Source organism: Haliotis cracherodii, unplaced genomic scaffold, assembly GCF_022045235.1.
Source record: "Haliotis cracherodii isolate W230 unplaced genomic scaffold, xgHalCrac1.p SCAF_5, whole genome shotgun sequence".
NCBI classification, from domain to species: Eukaryota; Metazoa; Mollusca; class Gastropoda; order Lepetellida; family Haliotidae; genus Haliotis; species Haliotis cracherodii.
In genome coordinates, this window is record NW_027266308.1 from 9,633,847 (window position 1) to 9,647,395 (window position 13,549).

At 39.4% G+C, this 13,549-nt stretch overlaps 1 protein-coding gene across 1 annotated transcript in view; it reads right to left on the reverse strand.

The window, feature by feature from the left end:
- Positions 1-12,836, reverse strand: part of LOC139444139 (fermitin family homolog 2-like) — a 92,394-nt gene extending 79,558 nt beyond the window's left edge. Inside the window, exon 1 of the mRNA XM_071225040.1 lies at positions 12,013-12,836. Within this exon, the coding sequence (XP_071081141.1) occupies positions 12,013-12,157 (145 nt within the window). The 5' untranslated portion in view covers positions 12,158-12,836. The remainder of the gene's footprint in view (positions 1-12,012) is intronic.
- Between the last annotated feature and the right edge of the window lie 713 nt (positions 12,837-13,549).

Genomic DNA, 13,549 nt, shown 5'->3' on the forward strand with positions numbered 1-13,549 from the left:
ATGATAAAGTCATGTGCTGACTCAGATTGACTTCATCAATCTAATTTCATGCGGAGTTAAAGATTCCTTGCTTTTTCCATGATTAAGTCCTAAACCTCGCAATCGTCGTCATCATTTCCTCAAGCAGCTATGCAATCATCCTAAAAAATCAGAAGGGAATTAATTTGTTGCATTGAGCTAGACATGCCAACATTACAAGCAGGCCCTTTCCGATTCACTGAAAGTTTAACAGTCTCAAAGTTTCCATACTAACTTCCCATCCTACTCAGTGAACAAAAATGTCTTCCACAGTCCAAGCATCTGAAGCGGCAGATGAGTAATCGATAACTTCACAAAGCATCCACAGCGCTCTGGAGCCATTGAATGATGCAACAAGTGGACATGAGACTAGATGTTCTCTCTTTTTACCAAGACAATTCAAATCTACCATTATTTCATCAATGTCAAGGTGACCCATCCTCAAGGTCAGAGGTCAAGCATGAGGTCGTAGGTCACTCATGTCATGAATATAAGATATTTATTCAGCTGAAGGTCGGACGTTTTGTGTGAAGACTCCTCTGTCCAAATACAGTGTTAAGAGCTACACTATACTGCACTAATCAGTGCCCTCATTATACGATAAGCTGATAATGTTCTGAAGACTCCAAATAAGCTTCATTGTGGGAGGCTAGAACTTGACACCCGATTCCACTCCTGCAGGATTTCAGTGTAAGTGGCCATCATACCAGCAGGCATGTCTCCTAACTTCCTGGTGTTAGCATAAGCTCACGTTCCCCACCAACAACAGACATGGCTGGCAGATGATCATGTCCGACTGCTTTCTTCAACTCAATCAACAACTGTGTGACTAGCTTTAACAGAATAACGATTTTCAGCATAATAAGATAAATACTTAATTAACTACATGATTTGAACGAGAAAATATCTTTTAAAACTTTTGATATTTTCAAAGTACAAAAACATTACAAAAGTTCATCCACAGAAAATTGTCAGTTTTATTAATCAAACGATGCTTCTTATACTGCATCATGAAAAAATACTCCCAGAGCAACAATCTCAGCACCATGATTAATGTGACTCCAATCCTGGAACATTGACCTACTGGTTAATCATTTTGTTTTTGTTTCTTTGTTGTTTAACGCAGCAGTCAGCAATATTCCAGCTCTATGACAGCGGTATGTAAATAGTCTGGGCCAGACAATCCAGTGATTGACACCTATTCTACCCCAGATCTTCATACCAAAGCTTCACACTTGATCAATGTCCACTATGTCATCAGGACAGATTGTGACTAGCAACAAAATCAATTAAACTTGTACAACCGCTATTATCATTCACTTTTCTGATCACTGAGTCACCATTCCTTGTTCAAAGCCGCATGAGTGATATCCATCAAGATCATTGCTGACAAACTCAAGTCCTTTATAACGACCTCTCCATTGTCCCCAAAGCAGGTGCAACAACAATCTCCTCTAAAATCAGTATCTGTAATTGTCACCAACAATTAAATGGAAGACAGAGAAAGAATTGACAACATTATTGATCACACAGTTCTGTCTACATGAGCACAGGATTAGCGTACAAATTTGGTACAAAGTCCTACGATTGTATATTAAGCCCATAATCCCATGTGGTGCCCTGCTGATGAATAGATATAGGCTGGTGGGCTATCTGGCCATCTTATGACCCTGTGGGTTCAAACTCGAGCTGGTGGAAGGTGCATATTCCTAGCTGTCCATATGCTGTCACAGTTGACGGTTGCACCAGCACTCCTCTCATCAATGGAGTCTCCTCTAATACATCTCCCTCTAATAGGCTATGAAAGTCAAATGGCCATTTAAAGGACTGAACCATTACACGAGATGATCGTAAATCAATTGCTATGAGCAAGTGGTTCACAGATAAAAGGACAGTGACTTGTGTGAGTCTGGAATCAGACTTCTTCGTGGGATCTATCTTTTGGAAAAACCAGGATAACTATTAAACAATTTCCATAATTTACCATGTCATTTGCCCACATCGTGACGTACATCTCTTCTTGTTTCGTTGTTGCATGAAATCTACTTTATCTCTATTCATATTTTGAGGGAATGTGTTTTTACACAATCATTAAGTAGAGCAAATATGTCCCTATGAATGATGAAGGGAACGATAAAGGCAGAACACAGCAGCTGTTGCTGGTACTGGTGGAGATGCTATACAGGAGGTACTGGCCAGTGTGTCCTCTACACAGGGAGGACAAAGTAATGGCCAGTCTATCTCCACTAGTTAAGGGAGGTCAAGGCACTTGCTAGTCTATGTCCACTACATAGGGAGGACAAGGTAATGGCCAGTCTGTCCACTAGATGGGTTACAAGGTAATGGCAAGCTAATGTCCACAAAATCAGGAGGATAAGATAACAGCCAGTCTATGTCCTCTACATAGGGAGGAAAAGATAATATCCAGTCTATGTCCACCAGATAGAGAAGGGACAAGATGATATCGACTGACTGAAACACACGATAAAAAAATCTCATTTTTTAAAACAATATTGTGTTTATTGGATTGCTAAAGTGAATATCCTTACAGAACAATTTCTTTGGACATATGGATCGAGTTCCCTTTTGAAATAGCCATTTTCCAGGTTAAACCAGGATTAAAGAAGAAATGAGTAAATTTGATAATTTTTCCCAGATGCATCATTTAAAGGGTCATCTACTTGCATGAGCTAAACATTCCAAAGCAGCATGAGCTGAGCTCACACACAAGTCTACTGCGTAATGTGATAATAAGGAGACATAAAACTACGTAACCCGATCGATGCTGAACGTGTAATGAAGTTAGCATTCAACAATAGTATTGCTTGTGTAACATCTGTCCACCAGATCACTCAACATTCTTGTCGCCTCTCGTCATAACGGACATGAGATCTTCCCCACATACTCAGATCCCCATATCTCCACTTGGCAGAAACACAGCCTTCCTGAAAACTACTCCCAACAGGACCTACACTGTTCCAAGAATGTTCTTCAGGCTGTAAACTTGCATGACTTTACCGAAAGGAATGTTAAAAATGTCTAATTTTTTTTTTCACTGTTGGATGGAACATTTAGCATGTAAGAACCAATGACAATATTTTAATCATAAGATTGCATAATGTTTTTCAAAATCCCATACAAGCCAGTGATTCAAAACCTACACATGTAAATCTCACACAGCCTGTGTTGACTTAAACCGACAAGTGTTTCTAAAGTTAAGCTCTTCCGTCAATGTTCTAACAATAGTACTGTTTTGATTGTCATTCAACATGAGGAAATTAACCAGATATACATAATCCAGCACAAAGAGAATTATCAGATCAGTGGCGTTGTGAAAGTTAGCCGAGGTAGAGTCTCCGGGTTCATGGAGGAATGTTCTAGTATTGAGGAATTTTCAGGGAAAACCCTTGACATTATCCATGTGCCTGTAGTAACACCCTTGTGTAGATTCCCTCCAAGACGCCATCAAAACGAAAAGGTTTTTTTTAAGAACCGTCTGGATTGGGACAGCTCTTACACTGACTACCAGAGTGAGTGAGTGAGTGAATTTAGTTCTAAGCCACTTTTAGGAATATTCCAACAATAGCACTGCGGGTGATACCAGAAATGGACTTCAAACATTATACAGGTCTATAAAGATCCGGAAAATTGTCATAAGAGACGACTAAGGGGATCAGGTGGTCAGGCTCGCTGACTTGGTTGATACAAGTCATCGTATCCCAATTGTGTAGATCGATGCTCATGATGTCAATCATTTGATTGTCTGGTCCAGACTCAATTTTTTACAGACCCCCGTCATACAGCTGAGTGCGAGATTAAACAACAAACAAAAACAAAGTAAATACTTTTAACCATTTGGACTTGCATTTTCTGAATACTGAATTAAACTCAAATAAGTCCTATCATTCAAACTCGGCCATAATTAAAGTGTCATTCATGTAAGTCACTTTGTTGACTTAATGATTCAATAAAACCTAACAAACTATAATCCTTGTCTGAAATACCTCCAGTGTATTCAAATAAATGAGTACATACTACTGAAAGGTCATGCATGTCGAGAACTGCATACAGACAACGTACATGAAGCCGACATCTTTTGTACCAGCCTCACCCTGACTGGCTCCCTCAAACAATACCAGCCTGTTCCCCCACAATATCACGCACCATGAAACACTCACTCATTTCGTTCAGCCTTGATAATCAAATAGCGAGCTGGATAAAAGTTTGCCCTTTTTTCTCGTACTCTTATTGTGACTATGCATACAATTCAATTACTTGCACTGGCTTCTTTAGTTCGCACGAGATGGAGTTTATATGGAGAGCAAGCTGCTAGTGAACGGACCTCTTTGATTTGTCACAATCAGATAAGGAGGGCAAAACAAGTAACAGGACATTATACACATTCTCATTAAGGTATTTAAAAGCCATTACCTAGATCTCAACAGAAGTCTGATAAGGAACGATAACGGCCTTGATGTAGGACAAGAGTTGACTTGGGTTTTGTTTTGTATTCTCTGATAATGTTCACAGACGGGTTCACATAAACAGTCCAGAAATGGTTTAAGAATAAAGTGTTTTGTTATTCAAATATGGTATTTGTTTTGTAATGGAATGTTCTCTGCAATAAATATTATCTTATCTTACCTAAGGTATCACAACAAATGGATTCGGAGAAATGAATTTTCAAAATATTTAAAGTCATCAGAGGACATTACTCCACCCCACCCCACCCCACCACCCCCACACACACACCCCACCCCCCATAAATTTAGCTACTTATATCCCACTTTTGGTTCATTGCCATTGGGTACATTCAGTTCAGTGAAAAAATAATAATAATGCAGTTCAGTATTTTTCAACATCCGCAATCATCAAAAGGCAGAAGTTTATCAGTAGACTGATCTGTGTGGTAAGGTTCAATTAGAATTATTCAACGGTTTTGGGAGTTCTGGTCGGGAAACGAGCACTACCCTCATTTTCAGTAAAATCCAACTTGTCATGAAAACATAAAAAAATATCAAAATTAAAAAATTCCAGACAGTGGAATAAAAATGAAAATATATATATATAGGGTTCCCTACATCCAAATGCTATAGGAGCAAATATGAAGCACTCTTGGACCCCCTTTAATGTCGAAAACTGGCCCTAGGTTAAATAGCATCGCGAGCCGAAAGGGAAGCTGGCATTTTAAGGAATTGCGGTTCAATCAACGTAATGTCATTCTGATATCAACCATATCTGTTAAAATATTTCAAACAAGTTTATACTCAGAAACTTTGGGAACTTGGTAATGGACGATGCCTATTTTTGCATCTTCTGAAAGACAACGTATGTCCTGTTTGTTCCATGAAGCAAGCCTCCTGATGAACCTGATAACAAGGATGAGGATGCATCGGACAAACTACGTCTATGTTGGCAGGGCGCCAAACCTCAGTGCATCATGGGTAACCTATGCTGCACACCTCAGGTAGTTCGTGCACACAGGAGAGGGAGATACCATCGCTCATACCGACTGCCTTCATGCACGCGCAGTTCATGAGTCAGCAACAGCTGCCATGCATGCGCCTACGTCGCCGCTGCCGATCTTAGTCACATCCACATCGTTCTTTGCTCATGAAGACCAAAATAACTCGCTCATCATCCAAACGAAAATACTGCATACACCAAAATATTCTGAAGACAATCTAATGTAGATAACAGGCTGAAGTAACACAAAACCAATAAGCGCTTCTCGGCAGCCGGAACAGAAAGTTATGTTTCTCAAGTCAGAATTGCCATCTACCTCCCACTAAGCTTGCCCAGGATAAAGCCTAGATCCTATTGGCAACAAGAAATTCCAGTCATAAAAGACAACAGCAAAATGGATCTGTCATTCTTCAAAAGCATGATAACATCATCGACTCTCATAAATATTACCAGGTACTTTGAAGAATGAAACCGATAGATGCATTCCTCGGGTTCAAAAGTTTATCAAGACTTCAAAGATAAACATTTTGACACTTATTTTCCTAAAGCAGGAGTGGACACCATGGGCTTAAGCCAACTAGTCCACATTTCATTACAAACTGTTGTTCAAGTAGTGTAACATTCCTAGATTTGAAAAAAACAACAGGTTTTACAACTTTTGACTCAACTCAACAAACATCTAAATCAAGCCCCAAAACATCTTCTGATGATGACGCAATAACATCTTGTTCTTCTAACCTTATCTTACAATCTATCCATGGCTAGCCAAAACAAATGTTTCAAGCCCAATTAAGATCAAAGACGGTCTGCAACACTAAGACTAAGAGCCTAATAAGGTTTCATCAGTGATCCTTGCACATCTGCTGATAAAGCAAGAGGCCTGGCGCTAGAACAATACAACACATGACCTGACAATAATAAACAGGGGTAAAATCAACACATTGAGTCAAATGATTGACATAACAGCCACCAAACTCTTAGCATAATGGTCAGCAACAACGGCAATGGTCATCCACGTACTGCCCATGAGGTATTTGGCCAACGAGCCTCACCTACACACATTCTTCTGCCAAGAAGACCCTAGGAGCGAGGCCCACACATCAAAGAAAAACACACAAATGTAATTCCCCCATTCCTGGGCCGACTGCGGTAAGGTAAGCTGAAAATGTCCATCAAATGGCCAGCAGGGGGCATGAGATATGCAGGCATGTTCATTATGATCCTAAGGATGAGGTTTCATTACCGCCATCAAGACAGGATGGCATGGATAGTCTCTGATCCTCCATCAAATAACACCACCTTCATTTCCGTTAGGTAGTCTCCGTCAGAAATCATTATGGCTCAAAAATTGGTTCCGTCAGAATCACTGGCAAAGGTATAAACTTGGTCAAAATATTCTCCATACAAACCAAATGATGTAGTGGTACTGTTAGAAATTAAGGGTCTTGGTACTTGATTTGGACGCTGCAACATATTAATCCTGGAATGAAAATTCTCTTATACTTATAATAAAGATACCAGACTTAATTTCATGCATAATTTTTGACATGTAACAGAGATGCATCTTCGCAGTACCCAACCTTCCCTAGTCTAATGTTGAAGAGATCCTAAGACTGAATTTCACACTTTTTATTGGTTGAGTGATAATTAATTGATCGTATAGCAACATCTACACATGAGGAGGCCAGTGACCTCAGCGTACAATGTCCACCTGTTCTGAAGTAGTAAACGTCAAAAGTCAAGAGGCACCATTCCCATATTTGTAAACTTCTGTGGGATCTGTTTTCAACACTCCACTCCTGGTGACTTGAATGAGATCAAATTACATCACACGAGTTAAAGTCTCGTGCAAGTCCCACATACTTGCAATATACAACCTGAACAGAACCATGGGTTATCTCAAGCTGAACATAACTGCAGACATGCGTCATAAACTCCACACACAAGCTTGTTTTAGTAACCTTGACACAAGCTTGCATTAGAAGCCTGCAGACACTAGCTTGTATTAGAAGCCTGTTGACACAAGCTCGTATTAGGAGCCTGTCAACACAAACTCGTACTAGATGCCTGCCGACACAAGTTTGCATTAGCAGCCTGCCAACACAAGTTTGTATTAGAAGCCTGCCAACACAAGTTTGTATTAGGAGCCTGTTGACACAAGATTGTATTAGGAGCCTGCCGACACAAGCTTGTATTAGATGCCTGTCGACACAAACTCGTAATAGATGCCTGCCAACACTTGTTTGTATTAGGAGCCTGTCGACACAAGCTTGTATTAGAAGCCTGCCACCACTAGCTTGTATTAGGAGCCTGTCGACACAAGCTTGCATTAGAAGCCTGCCAATACTAGCTTGTATTAGGAGCCTGCTGACACAAGCTTGTATAAGAGGCCTGCCAACACAAGCTTGTATTAGGAGCCTGCTGACACAAGCTTGTATAAGAGGCCTGCCAACACATGCTTGTATTAGGAGCCTGCCAACACAAGCTTGTATTAGGAGCCTGCTGACACAAGCTTGTATAAGAGGCCTGCCAACACAAGCTTGTATTAGGAGCCTGCCAACACAAGCTTGTATTAGGAGCCTGTTGGCACAAACTTGTATTAGGAGCCTGCCGACACAAGCTTGTATTAGGAGCCTGTTGACACAAGCTTGTATTAGGAGCCTGTTGACACAAGCTTGTATTAGGAGCCTGTTGACACAAGCTTGTATTAGGAGCCTGTTGACACAAGCTTGTATTAGGAGCCTGCTGACACAAGATTGTATTAGGAGCCTGCCAACACAAGCTTGTATTAGGAGCCTGTTGGCACAAACTTGTATTAGATGCCTGCCGACACATGCCTGAATGAAAAGCCTATCAAGGTTTGGGCAGTCTGATTCCAATAAATAGCAATAGATTTCAAACTGATCCTTAAAAGTTAACAAGCTGGAATAGTGGTCATGAAAGATATGTATTGACACCCCTAAGAATAGTTTGGACTAGCTGGGGAGCACTGATTTCTATCAAGCTAAAATATAATTTTGACAAAACCAGACACCTGTTGTGTTTAACTAGCTGAAATTCTGGTCATGAAAGATCTCTGTTGACACCCCTAAAAACAGGTTTGACTAAGCGAGGGAACGCTTATTTCTATCAAGCTAAAATATAATTTTCACAAAACCAGACACCTGCTGTGTTTACACCATAATTATCCCAGCTGAAGGTCACAGCATGATACAATCCAGTATGGCAGGCTTTGTCACGTTAACTCAAGAAATCTTCAGAACTTCCTATAAGGATTCCGGATGTAACAATTCTATGCTTCAGCACCCTCTTGTTGCCATGACAATGCACCCATTGACAAAGATTGTAACTAATGTCCAAAACCGCCAAGCAGAAGCTGATGACTTTTTTTACACTAAAAATGACAAAATACGTACATCCACTGAAAACAGTCATGTCATGTTGCAAAAAAGTTTTATTTTCCCATCAGTGACTGTAATGCATTGTAAATAATACTTACAACAGGGTTAGAAAGTAACAGTTTTTGTCCACTAGTCCTTATAACATATAGCAAAACCCTTAAAATGGGCAAATTTCTACCAGTCCTTATGATACCTTTACTATTGGGCAGTTTGGTAAGGACTACAGGACTAGTGCCAATTTCTATCGCTGCTTACAATACTTATTTATTAAGTGAAAATAAATAACAGTAAACCCGAGAAGATCCGGGGTAGAATAGGTCTTCAGTAACCCATGCTTGCCGTAATAGGCAACTTTGCTTGTCGTAAGAGGCGACTAACAGGATCGGGTGGTCGGACTCGCTGACTTGGTTGATGCATGTCATCGTATCCCAATTGTGTATATCGATGCTCAAGCTGTCAATCACTTGATTGTCTGGTCAAGACTTGATTATTAACAGATTGTTGTCATATAGCTGGAATATTGCAGAGTGAGGCGTTAAACAACAAACAACAACAATATACAGCATGTCATATGAGGGTTCAAAACTTGGGGTTACTGGGATTTTGGAGGTTTGCTTCTATGGTATTTGAATCAAGGCCCATCAATCTCTAACATTCAACATAAGGGTTATGACAAGGACCCCTAGTCTTTTAGGCTTACTTTTGACCACTGAAATGTTATCCTTATATCGTATTTTGGGCATTGAGTTTTGTCTGTGGGCCCCCCCCAACTTCAATGTGAGCAAAGCCATGTAAACGAGAATGCTTGTATACATGTCCAAGTACTGTAGATTAAAATGTCACAGCACTGATACACTCGTTTGAGGAATGTTGGCCACAAATACATCTGACATTTGGCTTCAATGTGCAGTCGCTACAACACATCGGGGCCGAATATATTTCCAGTGAGCTGGAGACCTCTATGCCAGCTTGTTATTTCAAGAAACATCTACGCTTCTCAGGAAAACACTTATAATGTCCTTGCACGCTAATGCGTTTCATTTGCAGTCAATGACTAATCATATATCCTTCAATCTAGGATTGACTTACTTCTACTCCAATAACATTTTTAGTTCGATAATTGGCATTATATTTAATACATATTTACAAGTAGTTGAAAATGACAAAAAATGAAATTTGTTTTTAATTCACATGATGTTAATAACGTATTTGACGTTAGTAAAATATAGGAAATAAGTATTGTGGAAGGAAATTCACACTCGATTGCTAGATATCATGGCTCAAGCATTTAGATCAGAATTGAATGCTAATTTTGAAGAAACAATGCATGATTTGTAAGGTTTTACAGTGTCAATTGTGTGTTTCAGTTTCCCTGATTATTTCTTTCTGGCATTAAATCTTTCAAAAGTTGCTGTGACTCTAATTGTCAGGTTGCACATCTCCTGACACGCAAATGCCAAGATTAACAATGTATCCCTGTTTCATGTTATAATGAGGCAATGAAATGTACACATCTTGGCATGACACTAGAGACTTGTGTGTCCAATGTACATTACACTGTGTTAATCCCCAGGGGTGTGTCACATGATCTCCACTGCCAGTTTCTACAAGAGAAGATAAGTATACCATCCCGTAAATTATGTCACAGTTATAAAGTGGCCATCATTGGAATGTTAGGAATGGCACAGTTTCAGCTGACTTGACTGTGCACCCTGCTATATCTTGCTCTGATAAACAGTGACAGATTGAACCAACACTGGCCACCCAGATAACTAATAACAAGTGACATTTTGTGTATTTTGGATCACGAGCTCAATTAATGTTTACATAAAATCTTGACTTCTTACTTCAGGACGTAACTTTATCTTTTAGATAAGTATTTGCCTGTGATGGATGGATCAAGGACAGACTCTAGAATGTAAAACTGTCATAATATTTAGTAGATATGCCTAGTAGATAACAATTATTATTTTTTGTAGTGCTGACGAAACACAAAATAATAGAGTAGCTGTATATCTAGAATCAATATTGACATTAAAATAATCGTCCAAATGATCCGTAATGTATTCAAATAAGGTACAGAATTGGTGGATAAAAATATAATATACATGCAACAATTGTATTATTATTCATGAACAAGATTAAATTGTATATACATTTGACATGTCTTAAATAGCATTCATACTAGTTGAATGATTTTATTTCTAGTCAATATCGTCAAAGGAAAAGATTCTGTTTGATAGTTACAATGAATGTGCTGAGCAGATAGCTGTTGTTTATGGTTTGTATAAACAGCACTAACCGCAATAACACTTTTGTAACTAAAGAGCAATAACACCAGGTCAACAGGAGAAATAATCAGGAAATCAATAAACAAGCAGGTAAACACTCATGAATATGGGTCAACCTCGTCCGATATATTCATCACGGTATTTACAATAATTGACATTTCAACACACCTCATTAACATTCTTCTAATAGTACTGGACAATGCATGACACAACACTAATTAAGTTGGTGTTACAAATTCAAAGGGGCTATTGTTAGCTGCAATTTGCAACCTGATTATACTTAAATGATCTATTATTATTTATTTAATGGTCATCTCGTAGCCAATTAGCATTCTGGAATGGACTCCTGTTTCAGTTGGGAAATCAGGTGTTATTTGGAGTTTTCTGCTTGAATGACCACACAGGCTCAGGTGCTGATTTCATGGATACAATTAATTACTTGTGGCATTATTTCATACTGTACCCACATGTTAATCAACATGGCTGCATCACATAGCCTATTCATAGGACGTCTTGTACATGCATTGCAAATAATATTTTGTGTGGAACTCCTGTATTTAAAACGTAATTTGTGTATGTTGACTACATTCTGTCTAACAAGTACCTTGGTTACAATTTAAGTGTATACTTGAACAATACTTGATGTTGTTCAATTCTGTTTTTAACGATCGTCACATTGCATAACGAGACAGAACAATGTATGTTTCTTTGTTTACCAACTACTGACACAATCGAAACGTGTGCGGAACATGTGGCTATCACACATGTTGTTGAATAGCGACTACCGATGGCATAGGAAGAGAAACAGTGTTACATATAGCGGCTGAGAAACCTACCTAGAGCCTCAACGAGTTCTAGCATCAAGCCTCCGATATGCAGATCTCCTTTTACACGAAGCGTTTTCTCAACTTGCAAATCCGTCACGGTGATCGTGAGTTCCCATGACCCATCCACTCTCCCTGCGTCTGCGATAAATGCCATTGTATCTAGCTACAATCCAATCTTGAAACACACAAATAAATCTTGGGTTCTTCAAAGATTTCAAACTTTAGCGCGGGTTGAATACATGTCCCTGAACACTCATGGTTGTAGAAATAGGCCTATCCGTCCGAGCAAGAGCATTGGGTTCCACAAAGCCGCGCTAAAACGAGGCAGTTTTGTGTAGTTCGTCGATGATTAACAAATCCAAATGAAATCACACAAGTGGTGTTTGCCAGAGACAATATCAGACGTGACACCAGTCGTCGAATTATGACAACAAACCGATAGAGCACAACACCTCCAGATTCGAGGTAGGCAGATAAGGCAAGCAACACGGGATATTATCGGTCACAGTGCGAACTATCCCGTTTAGCTTCCGCCGAACAGACGACTGTCTAGTGTTTCGCTTCGGTGCTAAATGAAATCCGTAAACTACAATTCCCCCATCCACAGCGGTAATAGGTGTGTATTTACGTACTGTTGACACTTAGTACAATCTCTCGTCCTCGAAAAGTAGAACTCCGCTGACTCAATTCGACATGTCCCTATTAGGAAAGGCGTAATCTGCATTCAATGGCCAAGAGCGATTTGGAAGGTGCAACGTGATTGGCTGATATTAACGGCAACGCGCACCTTGTTTGACCCATAAACTTTGCACTAACTTTGGGCCTTAGTCACTATACCTGATGTTCCGCGAGTTGTATAAAGTGTTATACAACCATGCACGCGTGTTGTTGACTACAACTGATTTGGAGAAAAATTACCGATTATTCTAAGGGAAATCCCACGGCATTCCTGAGAAAAAAATAGACCAATCATAGCGTGCGTTAAAAATAAAAAAACGCCAACTCATTTTATCAACACAATGACGTCATTCCAAGGAATCCCTTCCCTATGAGGAGATTTCCCGCTGTTTACCTCGCCAATACTATCAGGCAGTGGCAATTTTCTAGCTATTTCGCAGTTGTCTCGGAAATATACTCGACTGGTAATACGAAGCCGGCTGTATAAACATACAAGCTAGTTTTTAGCATTAGGTGCAATCAAAGCAGCTTTATTCTTCTTGGGTCCCGCGGATACTCTCCAGTTTGGGAGTTTTACACAAGAGCACATTTCGCCTTATTAGTATTAATAGCCACTGTAAAAGCATCGCTATTTATACCCGTTGTTTGGCTGTATGAACGCAGGGACATAGGAAAAATATACTGGTTTGAAACCAGTAAAACATGTACATTTTTTTATTCTTTTTAATCCAATATCAGAATTGAACCGTTTACTAAATACAAGTATGAATCATATCTAGAACCCTTTGAAAGAATGTAGTAACGAATATGTTGGAAATGACATTTTTTAAATTTATTTTGTTTTATTCACGTGTACATATTGTATAAA